Below are 15,604 nucleotides of genomic sequence, written 5' to 3'. Positions count from 1 at the left end.
CTTCCTTTTTTCTCTGTAACGTTTCCTTTTTGTTTTTTTTGGCAACTTCATTAGCATACAGAGAGTAAAATGCATTATATTTGTCGATGAAATGCATACTTCCTTTACAATTTGGTGCATATGCCAACCTACTTAGCATATGTGTTGAGGTACTAGTACTCGTGCCTTCTCTGCTACCAGTCCTTTTATAATATTTATCGATGCATATTTTGCAGATTATCCCAAGTTTTTGGCTGAAACAAATTATAAATGGCTGATGAACTCGGGGAAGATCATATTTGGAGTGACATTTCCTCCAGGGAAGCCGCGGAAGAAGATAAGGAGAGAATCAAGTCGGCTTTAGATAGTGAAGGGTCCTTTCCTGGGAACGCTGACTGGGCTGCAAAGCTGGGGGGCTAATTTTTCTTGCATTGGCAAGCTAAGTCAATATACTTCAGCTTATGTGGCGCCTAGCAAATCATCAAGAAGTCACACATTGAAGAGGAAGAGACTTGTTGATTGTGAGCCTACCTCAAGAGGCAAGTCTCCTGTAGCTGAAGAATCTGTGAAGGCCCTGAAAGATCAATGTATAATTGTATACAAGATGACTTACTAGAATAAGCCTAAAGTAAAGGGAGTCCAGGAGGAGACTCCTCCGCCTGAACAGAACCAGGACCATGGCACTGAAAAGTCGGAAGGTGGACCGACGACTAGACTCAGGTCAAGAACTGCAAATCACCCTCCAAAGAAGGCTACTCAGTTAAAAGAGGACCTCATTTCTAGTTTAACATATATGTCCTAGGAATTTCCTTCACATTACCGCTGATTCAGGCCCCTTCAGTAAGCCTTTTCAATTTCAGAGTAGAATTTTCAGCCACAAAGGAATGTACATAATGATGTCCACTTTAGATGAACCAAACTACATGATAAAAATTTGTATAGTTATGGACTATAGTTCTCATATCTTCTGTATATTAATTTTTGTTGTCTTATCTATATACTATGGATTTTGATAGATGGTTAAGCATGTTTTAAGTACACAATCACTGTACATGCTGCAACGAGCTGCAGGAGGTTCAGATATGCCGAGGTAATCAGGGACGGATTCACAGTGGGACAAGGGGGTACCTGCCATGTATGATATATCTCCTATTATCATGAAAATGTTAGTTATTGTCAGCCATCAAATCTGACCTAAAATTGACACCGAGATCATGTTTTTTCCTCAATAACTATCATTTTACTTACTTTTGTACCTCAATTTTTTTCCTATATTATGTTTAAACTGATATAAAATCTCACCGGCTATTAAACTCCCCCCCCCTCCACCCGCGCCAATACTTACAAATTTCTAGAACCGTCCTGCAGAGGTTGGTAGTTAATGTTACATTACTTGATTGATCCCGCAACCACTTCTTCTGAAAATAATAAATAAATAAGTGCCACGTATTTTAAGTGATGAAATGAGGATTATGAGTTGTGCTTGTTGTCGGAATGGAGGGGTTTAAGAATATTTTGCTCATCTGATGAAACTTAAAATAAAAATATTTATGTAGTATAATATGTAATTTTTAACTTTTCTACAAATAATACTTTTCTTGTTAAATCTCGGTAATAATGTTTATACCAATTAACAATCATAGTTAAGTCAAGATATTTAAAAACTATAATTTCATCTATTTGCAAACCCAACAGTACGCAATCCCCGTCAAGTAAAGTCATAGTATATTGAATATTTTTAAAAAAGGTCATGCAACTCCTCATTTGATTTTTTTTGTAATATCAAAAATATTTTTTAACTCTTACATTAAAACTTGTATCACATTTATATTATTGTTTCAAAAAATTCTTAATTTCTGAGAGCCACTTGTGTGAGTTGTTGTAGGGTGCCAATCCAATTAATAACTTGGGCATGAGTTATCCAAGATACATATAGATAATAATCGTATGTTTAGATAATGATTATATATAAAAGACATGTCTTGATCTCAAACCTAGTTGATTTGAAACTAAATATGGTAAGATTTATATAACAAGTATGGTAAGGTTTGTTTGACGAGTATGATCATTCTTGGCGGCCCTATACACATAATCGATCATATTATATTTGATATGTATTCATTATGCATGTCTATCACAGTAGTTGATGTGACATCAAAGTATCAAAGTACCAGCTAGACCCTCCGGCCAATATTATACATTGAACGAAAAGTTGGTTTTTGTGTTTTTATATTGAATACGCTACATCAAAATACACCACACGGAAGTATATATTGTTTTTGGATTTAACCTTTGAATAAATGACACGACACGAAGTACACAACCTAAATAAATTTATATTAAAATAACATTTATTTTATCCGTATCTTTTAAATTAATAATCGACCATAACATTCTTTATGTCTATTTATCTCGAATATTTAATATGAAGTCCAGATAATTAGAAATACAAACACTAAGACCATGTATGTGAAATCTGACACTCCCGTATTTTATGTGAAATCCGACACTGATGTGTGTGTGAGAGAGACATGATGTTTGTAGAAATATGACAACAATTCTTATTACACGGAAGCTTGTTATATCAATTCTTTCACACATATATGTCGTAACATTCCTTTTATTTTGTATAAAAACATTAATACCCTAGAAAATATTATGTAAAAGCATTTTTTTGATCAATTTACAGTTTATTTATCCAAAATTCTTTATGACAAATTCTATTTCTGAAGTCTTACCGGCAACTAATCTTTCTTAATCCATACCCTTTAATATTACTCTGTAAATCATTTTTTTTTTTGTCATATACTGTGCAGTTCTATATATTGTGCAGTTCTATATATTTTTTGCTTTCATATACTCAGACTTCTCCCTTATGATCCAATTAATTATGACCCAGTTAGAATCCAAGACTCTGCAGTCTGTATTAAATATATAAAAAATCATGCATATGTTAAATTTGATACTCTGTAATCCATATTATATGTAAAATTTGACACTCTACAACTTACATATTTTAAATCTGATACAATGAAATTATATAAAAAAATGCGACACTCTGCAATCTCATTACACCAGAAATCCGGCATCTCGGGCTTTTCTTCCATATCAGCATTATTTTATTTACTCTAACAACATTATTTAAAAAAAATAAAATAAAATAAAATAAAAACTTGAAAATTTCAGAAATACACCTGAAAGAAATTTAATAGACATCTCTAGCATAAAAGATCAAAAAAAAAAAAGGAAAGAAACAATTACTCCCTCCGTCACATCCCATATTAAGTGATTTTGTTTGACTTTGACAGACATTAAGAAAAAAAGTAGCGAAAGAGAATAAGTTTAGTATTTTTCGTATCTCTTGGCCCCTCTCCTTTCACACTGTCTCTTTCCTTTCACACGGTCTCTTTCGTATCTCTTCCTTCAAGCCCCTCTATCTGGCCCCTTCGAAAGCTTCACAGATCTTGTATGTTTAAATTTCTTGATGTATACATTTCTCTGAATGTGTAAATTTTTGTACGAACCACAAAGTTACGATAAAACAGGGGTTTTTCGATGGTTTAAAACCCTTCCTTTAGCACCAGAGTTTCATCCAACCCTTAAAGAGTTTAAAGATCCAATCGGCTTGCCGATTAGAGTGGTAAAACTTCTCTCCTTTTTTTACAGAATCCAAATTTTTATATGTATCTGATGAAAAATTATATGCAGATTTAGATGTAGCCTATATGATCAGTTATAAGGTTATGAAGGTGTTTTTTACTTATTTATATTTACTTTCCTCGTTAATACAGATAATTTATGAAGAATCTTGTCGGTGGTAAATATTTTTTTTTGTGTACATCAGTGATGATTTATTTTTATTAGACAAAGGATTTCAAATTACAGGGCATGTTGATGTTAATCCATTAATCTTGATGAAGAATATATGTTCTAATACGCGTTTTGATTGCATGACAGGGGGAGAAAGAATGTTCTTTCTACATGAGAACTGGTTCATGCAAGTATAGGGAAAGCTACAGGTTTCGTCATCCGGATCCTACAGCAGCGGGAGGAGGTGACACTACTTTACCAGGTAGGCGTCGTTCTTCAGCAAGAACAATAAATGATACTGCAACACCATTGAGGTCAATTATCTATGGGCCAACCTCATTCATGCCGAACATGAACGGCTATGAACTGCAAAATCATATAAATGAGGAATTTCGCTTACCAGTCATATGTGAGTTTCTATATCCTATGAACATATATGTGCATTATATTACTTCAGTGAATTTAATTGATACCACTACTATTGTACATTGAACTTGAGCAGTGATGTATGCTGACAGTACAGCGGAACTGAAAGAAATTCAGAATGGGGCAGTTTATGTCATGCTAAAGCCTATATCAATTGATGAAATCAAATATATATGGCAGCTTTCTATATGGTGGCAAAAGAAAATTAATGGCACTGCTCCATCAATCAGAGAAATTAATAATCATTCCGAAGAAAATGTTAATACATTATCTTCGAATGGTATTTACAGTGGTAAGAAATCCCTAATCCCTGTTCATTATATATTATAATAATATAAAATTTAATATGAATTTCAATAATATAATAACTATTGATTGCTGATTATAGTAATATAAAATTTAATATGAATCTGCAGGAGCCTAAAGACTTTAAGTTAATATATATTTAAATAACCGTGATCCCTGGGAGCCACCATTGTGGATGAACTTAAAGGAAGACTCACCCCGACTCCTCCCGCAAGATTAAACATTCTTGGTGAACCACATTTGTTGATGACGGTGATGATGTAATAACATCATATAAGCTAGATATCGATTGAGCGGGAACAGTTCCTGTACCAGTGGCCGCAATGATTGATGGCTCAATGTGGCAGAAGAGCCACTCAATGGTCTCCCCATGGGTAAATGACTTAGGGCCAGATTGTCTGCTCGCACTTCAGCCGTTATGGAACTTGTAAGTTTGGGTCGTCCTGTAAGTACGATCATTCAGTTGGTGGCACTGCACCTTCTCAGATGATCACGGAAGATTCACATGAAGGCTGAATGAGTCCCTTCCTTCTGATACATCCATTTGAACAGACTATGTGCACCTTTATCACCTTCTAACCCATTCATATCTGTCGAACTTACCTTCACAGCATTTACTTGTGGGAGCAGAACTGAATGCGATTGATCTTCATGTTCCAAGATTACATTGTCAGAAGAAGCATCACGTGTCTGATCCTGATCCTGATTAATTGGTGATAAGACTTCGCCAAAGTCATCGTCAATACTGCCCTTGTATTTTATTCCTCAATACATAGTGATTAATTACAAATACTTGAAAACTTTTTGTACTCGAAGACTTTTGAAGGATGGTGTGATGTTTTCCACGTATCAAGACTATGGTTGCAGAATGATCGGATGGTTTGTGATAATAGTATAAAGTGACATAAATGTAATTGCCAAAAACATACTTAACAAACCAATTCTCTAACTTGTATGTCTAATTTAAGGTTAACTTCAAGATTAAAACTTTGTGCATTTTATGTGGGGAAGAACTTATAAACTTCTTCCAGGTCATAGCATTTTCTTATATAGATATAGAATACCAAATTTTAATCACTGTATAAACTGTTACATATTTGTCTTCTTCAATTTAGAAGGGTTTTAGCGTGAATAACTGCAGTGAGTTATGCTACTCTTGGTAAGAAGACTACGGTCATGTCTCCGGAAGTAATTGTTAATGCTGGCATTCCATGTTACAGGTAACTCTTCTATGTCTATGCTCCATGTTTTTAATACTCTTCAATCTTGAACCTGTATGGAATTGTAGCTGGATGAGACTTATCTTTCATCAGTTCTACTGAAAAGCTAATTTGCAGTTATCTTTTTCTGCTGAATGTTTACAAGAGGCCTGATTCTTTCATCTTCCCAGTTTCCCATGTCCACCTTGATCATTAGGACTTTTTCACAGAACATCAATTATAAAAATGTGACTGTATAGTTTTCTGGCAATGTATTTATGTGAATTTAATCCTTTGTCAAACCAGGTTGGTCCAAAATCCGGGAGAATTTGTCTTCACCTTTCCAAGGGCTTACCACTCAGGATTCAGTCATGGTCAGACATGTTCTTACCTTGGATTTTGTTTGTAATATTACTATATCTATACTTTATCTATCCTGACAATGATTAATGCACACAGGATTCACTTGTTTGGAAGTTTCAAATATCGCAACTCCTGAATGGTTGCAGTTCGCAGGAGAAGATGAAATTCGCCGGGCAGCAGTAAACTATCCTCCATTAGTTTCCCACATCCAATTGCTCTATGATCTTGCACCATCATTCTCTTCAGTGTGGTTCACTCTACATGAATTACAAAATGTCGAAAAGTATCATAATGAAAAGTCATATGCGATATGCAGAGATGGAGACACAGAGAGGGACCGAGCCGATTGAGAGAAGGGAGGGAGGAGAAAAGAAATAACTGGGAGCAAGAACATACATACACTGTATTCATGTATATTAAAAACACCTTCTGTTAACTTTGACGGTACCTGTTAAAGTCAAATACTGTGTTAATGGCGTTGAAATGTTTTTTATGGTTAATCTCGTGATTGAAAGTTTTTAGATGCTTTATTATTTGAATGAAAATTTTTTTGACTCGGTAGGCCAACTGAAAGTTTTGATCCAGTAGAGTGATGAAATAGAGCATTAACCCGTAATTTTACATTCTCAGGGTACCAGTGAGCATTGGACGAAGAAGTGAAGGGGATTGCCCGGTAAAGAGGCTTTTTCTGCAACATGTGACGCATAATACCAACCTGCTGCATACTCTTGGGAAAAGATCTCCCACTATACTTCGTCCCTGTGATTTTATCAGGAGAAATTTTCCTGAATTGCATAATGGTGCTAATATTCCCTTATTAGCAAAAAATTAATTCTTCGTGCACTGCGACTTCTCAGAACCATAACTTTTACACTCAAGAAAAATGGACTTTTTTCATGCTTAGCTTGTGGGGTTTTATGTTTTTCTTGGGCTGCAATCACAGAACCTACTGAAGTGGGAAAGCATAATCTCGTCAGCTGATTGTGGCAATATAAGAGGTAGTGGTGTTGTTTCGGTCGTTGCTGCTAGTAATTGGTGGTCTCGTTCCCCAGGATATGCTAACAATGTTGTGCTGGATTCCGGCTTAGGTAAAGAATGCTACACACTACTTTAGAGATTTTAACTTTAGCAATCGATCTAATCTGTCTTAATTCAATGCAGGGCGGATGGAAGAATACATCTTCACTTGCTCTTATAGCTTTGACCTATGAGGATGCTTCCGACTCTGAAAGTGAACTGAGAGAAGTTTCTGGATGAAACAAAAGTAATGGCTGATGAACTGGTACCCCACTAAAGAAGACAAGGAGAGAATCAAATCAGCTTTAGATAGTGAAGGGTCCATCCATGGGAATGTTGACTGCAGGGCTAAAAAGCTGGGGGCCGATCTTTCTTACAGTACCCTACCTAAGTCCAACATTAAAGAGGAAGGCTATGGATGATTTTGAGCCGACCAAAAGAAGCAAAGATAAACGTATTATACAATAAAAGAGGACTTTCAAAAATAAGCTCAAGGTAAAGACAATCCAGGATGAGACTCCTCTGCCTGAACACAAACATGACTAGGGCACTAAAAAGCTAGATGTCAATATTGAATATAAGTTGGAAGGTGGCCCGAGCACTAGAGTCCAGCCAAGAACTGAAAAGCAGGCTCCAAAGGACCCCTGGACTTGTCGGGGAGAAACCTGAAGCAAAAAGTGCATTGATGAAGCAAACATCCAGTATAGAAGAACAAAAACAGCTTCTGGGATCCAGGCTTCAGCTGGAAAAAGGTCCAGAAAATCAGAGGTAGAGCATTCTTGTGACATTGAGGGCTGCCTGATGAAATTTGGCTCCAAAAAATAGTTGGGGCTCCATAAGAAAAATATTTGCTCAGTGAAGGGGTGCGGAAAGAAGTTGGCGTCACACAAGTATCTGATGGTGCACAATCAGGAAGTGCATCGTGAGGACCGTCCCCTACAATGCACTTGGGAAGGCTACACCTGGACATTTAAATGGGCTTGGGCTGGGACAGAACATATCGAGTTCATACAGGTGTCCGTCCATATACCTGTGGTGAGACTGGCTGGAAAAACATTTCATTTTGTCAGATTTCAGTCGCCATAAGAGGAAGACCGGACACTCAGGGTAGCTCGAAGAATGAGCACCGAAAGGCATGAAGAAACAGAGAAACGAAGCGAGTTAACATTATCTAAGAACCTCGATGCTCATGTGCAGAGGTTGGTGTAGTTTCTAGTTTAACATGTCCTTGGAATGTCTTTGATATTATAGTTGATTTAGCCTTATTAATTTCGGAAACAGACTTATCAGCCACATTGAAATGTGCACAATGTTGTCTTACATTAGATGGTCGAAATTTACGTATAACTCTGGAGTACTGTAGTTCTCATATCTTGATATATCAAAAATATGTATTTAACTTTATTTTGTTATCATGTCTATATACCATGGACTGTTTCTGTACACGGTAAGCAAGTTTTAGGACATTCATCGTGACATTCCGCAAGGAACTGCCGGAGGATTAGATATAGGCACTACATTCACTCAAGTTTTTCTGCTATGCATTTCCCTGTTATATATGTGATCAATTTATTTTCTGCTATGTATTTCCCTGTTATGTGATCAATTTATTATTAGTGTCATGCACCATAGTCACATATTTATGTGTAGGATTTTTTTATGTGTAAAAGCATGGTTGCTGAAATTGATAATATATCGGAACTAATCGGTTGACCTGCCGATTCAGGATTTATTGGGAATTTATCAGAGATTTTCTCGACGAATTAAGGATTTTTACTCAAATTGAGTGTAATCGATAAACCAATAAAATATATCTTCAAGATTTCTGGGATCTTCAAAAAACATCGATGATTTTTAAAATAGTGAGTAAAAGGAGAAAAGATAAGAACGAAACTTTTTTTAAGGGAAAGTATATTTAATATCCATGCATCTTTATTTTTAATTTTATTGTGAGGATTTTCCGTTTCTACTTTATATTCACACAAATACAATAAATACCTACACTAAAAGCAAAAGACAGGCATTTTGTTCTAGAGTGTAAAAAATGAAACTAAGCCACTAAGCCACAAAGCCAAGAGCTAGGGTTTCAGAGTCTTGATTAATTTGGTGATCAAACCCTAGATCATGAATTAATTTGTGATCAGGAAGATGGGTTTGCCAAGAAACTTAGTGAAATGACTGTTGAGGGTTTACGCGATGAAGATGAGGGTTCTGAGTTGGTGCTTGCTATCGAAACAAAGAGGATTTTGATAAAGTTGGGGGCTTTGGGGAGGGAAGTCGGGGTGAGAATGATCAAGGTGGTTTGGGGCTATTTAGAGATGGTGATGAGTTTGGGAGTAAGTTGTGTGATGAGAATGAGAATCGAGTCGGTTATCGTGATTGGAAAGGTTTTATTAATCATGAGGCGAAATTCGAAGAGAGAAAAATTGAAAAGTTAGGCGGTGTGGAAGGAAATGAAGGTGATTATAAGGAAATGAAGGAAGGGGGTAAAGATAAGGATGGGAGTAAGTGGAGTGAGATTGAGAATGAAGGCGGTGATGGTGAATTGGAGGGTATTAAAAATGAGGCGGAAATTAAAGAGAGAAACCCCGAAAAGCGTATTGTGGTGGAAGGAAATGAAGGAGACTTTAAAGAGATGAAGGAACGGGAGGATAACAAGGGGAGTAAGTGAGGTGAGATTGAGAATGTAGACGGTGATCTTGATTTGGAGGGCATTAAAGATGAGGCGGAAATTGAAGAGAGAAACCTTGAAAAGAAGGGGAAAAAGGTGCTTTTAAGGAAATAAAGGACGGGGATAATGATGAGGGGAGTAATAGGAGTGAGTTTGGGAATGAAGGCAGTGATTGTGATTTGAAGGGTATTGAAGATGAAATGGCAATCGAAGAGAGAAACCCTGAAAATCGTAGTGTTGTGGAAGGAAATGAGATTGGGAATGAAGGCGGTGATTGTGATTTGAAGGGAAAAGAAGTCATTGAGAACTATGAAGATGGTTCGGGTGTGAATTGGGATGATGTCTTTGAGGACTATGAAGATGGTTGGGGTGTGAATCGGGATGATGTCATTGAGGACTATGAAGATGGTTGGGGTTAGAATTGGGATTATGTCATTGAGGTTTCTGAAGATGGTTTGGGTGAGAATTGGGATGACGGTGGTGTAAGAGCTAAAGCTAATTAATCATCCACTTGAGAGGAAAAACCAGGTATAATACAACTTATGATTACTTCTACTAACCTATGGGTTTATGTCAATAACTCTTAAAAGATATTGGATATATATGAAAAAAATTGGTATTGAGTAAAATTATTATGTATTACTTCACTATAGCAACTTTTTTACTTTGGTTGGAGATTCTATAGAGAGTATATTGCTTTGGTAGTCTATCTGGATAATCTTGAGGTTAAACGTGTTTTGTTAACCTAAATTTGAACTGCGAGCTTTTTGCAGGCTGCTAGGGATACATTTAAGCAAAAGGAGGAATTTTATGATAATGCGAACTTTTTGCAGGCTGCAAGGGATACATTCAAGCGAAAGGAGGAAACTTATGATAAGGCTTGACAAACAGAATGCAAGGTTACCATCATTTTCGCTATTATACATTATATGTAATATGTGTCTTCTTTTTGCTTCACTTTCTTAAATGCATGTATATTATGTTTCTCTCTTCTCTACTTGCAAAATTTAGTGTTCGTGCATATATGGTGTAAAAAACCATTACACCACAGTGTACAACACGTATATTCTGCTCATGTATCTTTAGCTCAACTTTCTCACAGAAAATATAATGTGAATCCTTTCATGAAAGCCTCAACCACGATTGCCAAGCTAATGGGATTTATATCTTATTTTCTGGGTCGTCTACTTATAAACTTCTGTTGAAAATAAATAGTTCAACTTCTTGGTTTGTTGTCTTGATTCCATCTGGCCATACTGAACTATAATGCAACTATGCAAGTATATAACAGTCTCCGCTTGATATTCCTCCATTTTTCTTTGCAGTATTACTTGTTACCAGGTGGTTGAAAAAAAGGAAAAGCTTGTAGGTATAGTCATGACAAAGGAAAAGTTGCAGTGACCCCAAATTTAGAGTTGAACTTTATTTGGTTTGCTGATTAGAGTGGTAAAACTTCTATCCTTTTTTTCGCAGAATCTAGTTTTTCTTATGTATGCAATCCATATTCGATCAACATGGATATTGTTACCATCAGATCAAAAAGTGTATGCAGATATAGATGTAGCCATATATGATCAGTTATAAGGTTATTAAGGTGTTTTTTGCTTATTTATATTAATTTTGGAGAAAAGGCCCTGAATATCACAATTTGGAGTTGAAATGCCCTAAATATCACATTCTGAAAATATGAAACATTACCCTGGATACCACATTAAAACACTACATCATGTAGCGTTATGGTTTATAAGAATAAAACGCTACACGATGTAGCCTTCGTTTTGTTTGGGCTTCTAGTATTATATAAAGTAACGTTACTTCATAACATTACATCGTCTAGTGTTATTGTTTCCACGGTTTGCAAGTGTTTTTTATGGGCTTGGGCTTAAAAGCAATGGTAGACGCTACAAAATGTAGTGTTTCTGTCTATTTAAAAAAAAATTATAAACGTTAAACGATGTAACATTATGAAGTGATATCAGGTCCATATTTCCCAGACATGATATTTGAGGTATTGTTGCTTTAAATTGTGATAAGGGGGCCAACACCCTTAATTTTGCTCGTTACTGTAGCAACTTCGTCATTAGTAATTTATGAGGAATCTTGGCAGTGGTAAATATATATATTTCTTTTGTGTACTTTTGACATCCAACATTTATATTCATATTAGTCATCTGCAACTGCTACAGATATTACCCTGTTTGTATTTGGAACCAATACACATGCTGTAGTTCCTGTAGGCATATATGTTCTGTATGTTGCAGTTTACTCACCTAGCAACACTCAAGTTTATCCATTTATCCTGACAGAGAATATAAGTTCATCCTTGTCAAATATAATATTAAGTCACTTCACCATAGATTTTCTATTAAGCTTTTTGATTGCGCAACAGGGGGAGAAAGAATGTTCTTTCTTCATGAAAACCAGTTGATGCAAGTATGGGGAATACTGCAAGTTTCATCATCCGGATTCTACAGCAGCGGGAGGAGGTTACACTACTTCACCAGGTAGAGGTAGGTCAACAGCAAGTGATACAAATGAGAGTGCTCCCTTCAGACCAGTTATCTTTCTGCCAGAAAATGCAGAATGGAACGGATATCAGGTATTCCTCGACTCATGTGACAATCTTTGGAAAATAAGATTACAAGTCTAAGCTTTTTGCAGTTGGCATTTTCTATTATTTTCACAGGGTGACAGTTAAAACGGTCTAAAACGTTACGAGTCCATGTTGGTACTTATATAATTGCACTGAGTGGTGTAAATGTTGGTATTAAGTATGCTGTAAATACCAGAGGCATTAGCTGCGAATTCAAGCGAGAGTGACAATTAAAAACTTTTTTTTATTATATATTTTGATAATTGTGATCCCTTTTTTTGCCTACTGTTCAAATTGTATTCACTCTGGTGCTTTTATCGTGTTAACAAACTACCATGGTTTTGCTTTACTAAATTTCTCTTTGAACTCTTAAGGCTCCTGCATAAGGAAGATCACAAGGGATTCTGCCTGTTCCCCCAGCACTTGCGATGACTATTCTAGCAACTAGATCCAGCTTTGATGCACATCCACAGGGCCAGGTGAATGTAAACAAATATCCTGAACGACCTGGACTGCCCGAGTTCAGTTTCTACATGAGAACGGGGGATTGTAAGTTCAAATCTTCTTGCAGGTTCCACCAACCCAGAAACCCGGAGTCGGCTCTCAGTGACCAAGGACTGCCTCTGCCACCTGTAAGACTCTCTTTCAATTATTCAGCTAGATCGTGAACATTAACTTATTTTAGCTTTAAGATAGTGTCACGGGCTTGCATTACTAAGCAGTAACCATATTGCTCCATATTCAAATTTTAGTTCTCTGGTACAACAAAATTTATTTTGTCCTGTAAATGTCTAAGGCCAGAGAATCTGCTCACACTTCAGCCGTTATGGGATTTGTAAGTTTGGTCCTCTCTTTGAGTACGATCAGTCAGTTGGTGGCACTGCAGCTTCTTTAGATGGGTCTGCTTAAGTATCATACAGTAGTTGCAGACACTTATATCAGAGTGATTACAAATACTTGAAAACGTTTTGTACTTAACCTTAGGTTGAGGTCTACAAGACTTTGATGGATGTTGTGATGATTTCGTGGTATCAAGACTATGGTTGCGGGATAATCTTTATTACGGTGCCAAACTAAGTCCAACATTAAAGAGGAAGCGTATGGATTATCCTGAGCCAACCAAAAGAGACAAGTATTTTTGAGTGTTCATGTTCAGCTTCTCAGAAGTCATGGTTCACGAAGAATTAACGCGATGTTTGCTTCATCAACGCACTTTTGGCACATCCAGTTTCTGTTTAACTTCTATAGCATGCTGAACACAGAAGACATCCCATCGAGAGGATTCCTCATCAAGGCCGGATACTGGGGAAACTTCTCCAAGTTCAGTTTCAGAGTCGGAGGCATCCTCATAGGTCCAAGCTATAAGAGCAAGTGAGGATATATTCTTTGGAGGCCTACTACTACAGGAAGCTTCCATCCGCCCTGCACTTAATTTATATTGCCATATCAGATTACCTTCGTGATATTTACATATTTTCATTTTAACTGACATAATAAACCACACCAAGTCGTGAATTTTTTACAGAATACCATATGCATTTTACCTACTTCTCTCAAAGCTTACCCTTAGATATACTGAACGAGAAACAACTATCTATGGTACCCAGAAAATAAAGTAAGGGAGTGTTAACATGTCTTTGTTGAGAAAGAGAGAAGCTCTAAACCGGTATGTAGTATTCTTTACCTAAACCGGAATCCAGCACATCATTGTTAGCATATCTGGGGTAACGAGTCCCCCAATTACTAGAAGCAACACACTACGCGCAATATTGCCACAATCAGTCGATGTGAGCTTATGCAGATCCACTTCACTAGGTTTTATGATTGCTGCACAAGAAATTAATAAAACCCCACAAGCTAAACATGAAAAAAGACCTGTACCTGGCAACCACTCACATTGATCAGGTCCATATTTTTGAGTGTTAATGTTCAGGTTCTCAGAAGTCAGGGTTTACGAAGAATTAATATGTTTTCTAAACATGGGAATATTCTTACCATTATGCAAATCACGGGGCAAAAGAATAGCCGGAGATCCTTTCCCAAGATGAAGCAATGAGAGAATCAAATCAACTTTAGATAGTGAAGGGTCCATTCACGGGAATGTAATTGACTGGGCTGCAAAGTTTGGAGCCAATCTTTCTTACAGTGCCAAACCTAAGTCCAACATTAAAGAGGAAGGGTATAGATGATCCTAAGCCAACCGAAAGAAGCAAGTTTCCAAGAGTTAAAGAGTTAGCCGAGGCCACAGACCATGAACAAGTTAGAGTATCTCAAAATTTACCTGAGCAAGCAGAACCTAATGTAGTTCCTGGAAAATTATCAAGATGTCAAAAAACTGATTTGTCTTCTGGAAGTAGCGATGCCACATTGTAGAGGAATAATATGGCTGATAGTGAGCCTGTCTCAAGGGGCAAGTCTCCTGTAGTTGAAGAATCAGTGAAGGCACCCAAAGGTAAATGTATTATACAATACAAGAGGACTTACAATAATAAGCTCAAGGTAAAGCCAATCCAGGAGGAGACTCCTCAGCCTGAACAAAACCATGACCACGGCACTAAAAAGCTAGATGTCAATATTGAAGATAACTTGGAAGGTGGGCCGAGCACTAGACTCAGGCCAAGACTGTAAAGTAGGCTCCAAAGAAGGATCTGAGCTTGTCACGGACAAAGCTGAAGCCAAAAGTGCATCAACGCGATGTTTGCTTCATCAACACACTTTTCAACTTTTGATGAAGCCAAAAGTTGATGAAGCAAACATCGCGTTGATGCCCTTTTGGCTTCAGCTTTGTCCCCGACAAGTCTCGGATCCTCCTTTGGAGCCTGCCTTACAGTCTTGGCCTGAGTCTAGTGCTCGGCCCACCTTCCAACTTATCTTCAATATTGACATCTAGATTTTCAGTGCCCTGGTCATGGTTCTGTTCAGGCAGAGGAGTCTCCTCCTGGATTGGCTTTACCTTGAGCTTATTTTTGTAAGTCCTTTTGTATTGTATAATACATTTATCTTTGGGTGCCTTCACTGATTATTACACTACAGGAGACTTGCCCCTAGAGACAGGCTCACTATCAGCCATATTATTCCTCTTCAATGTGGCATCGCTACTTCCAGAAGACAAATCAGTTTTTTGACATCTTGATAATTTTCCAGGAACTACATTAGGTTCTGCTTGCTCAGGTAAATTTTGAGATACTCTAACTTGTTCATGGTGTGTGGCCTCGGCTGACTCTTTAACTCTTGGAAACT

General features: G+C 37.0%; 2 protein-coding genes and 1 long non-coding RNA gene across 4 annotated transcripts; all 3 read left to right on the top strand.

Annotated features, from left to right (window-relative positions):
• Positions 1-2,964: 2,964 nt before the first annotated feature.
• On the top strand, positions 2,965-8,504 carry LOC108193326 (zinc finger CCCH domain-containing protein 12). Of its 2 annotated transcripts, XM_064082344.1 has the most exons (8): positions 2,965-3,619; positions 3,937-4,198; positions 4,292-4,507; positions 4,632-6,094; positions 6,180-6,262; positions 6,400-6,494; positions 6,714-7,171; positions 7,245-8,504. In XM_064082344.1, the coding sequence occupies exons 1-4, from the start codon at positions 3,482-3,484 to the stop codon at positions 4,637-4,639; spliced, it is 624 nt and encodes a 207-aa protein (XP_063938414.1). In that variant the 5' UTR covers positions 2,965-3,481; the 3' UTR covers positions 4,640-6,094; positions 6,180-6,262; positions 6,400-6,494; positions 6,714-7,171; positions 7,245-8,504. The 2 variants fall into 2 exon arrangements, with proteins under 2 accessions (XP_063938414.1, XP_017215421.2); XM_017359932.2 differs by having other exon boundaries at positions 6,180-6,494.
• On the top strand, positions 5,698-6,433 carry LOC135147875 (lysine-specific demethylase REF6-like). The gene is made up of 3 exons (XM_064081907.1): positions 5,698-5,741; positions 6,027-6,094; positions 6,180-6,433. The coding sequence occupies exons 1-3, from the start codon at positions 5,698-5,700 to the stop codon at positions 6,431-6,433; spliced, it is 366 nt and encodes a 121-aa protein (XP_063937977.1).
• Positions 8,505-9,147: 643 nt separating the features above from the next.
• LOC108193331 (uncharacterized) lies at positions 9,148-13,654 on the top strand. The gene is made up of 6 exons (XR_010285955.1): positions 9,148-10,299; positions 10,545-10,670; positions 11,097-11,217; positions 12,161-12,370; positions 12,739-12,996; positions 13,349-13,654. It is a non-coding gene; the product is annotated as an uncharacterized LOC108193331 (long non-coding RNA).
• Positions 13,655-15,604: the final 1,950 nt, after the last annotated feature.

The sequence above is a fragment of the Daucus carota genome, chromosome 7 (genome assembly GCF_001625215.2).
Source record: "Daucus carota subsp. sativus chromosome 7, DH1 v3.0, whole genome shotgun sequence".
NCBI classification, from domain to species: domain Eukaryota; kingdom Viridiplantae; phylum Streptophyta; class Magnoliopsida; order Apiales; family Apiaceae; genus Daucus; species Daucus carota.
The sequence above is the reverse complement of the archived record's forward strand: the minus strand, read 5'-3'. Positions and strand labels throughout refer to the sequence as shown.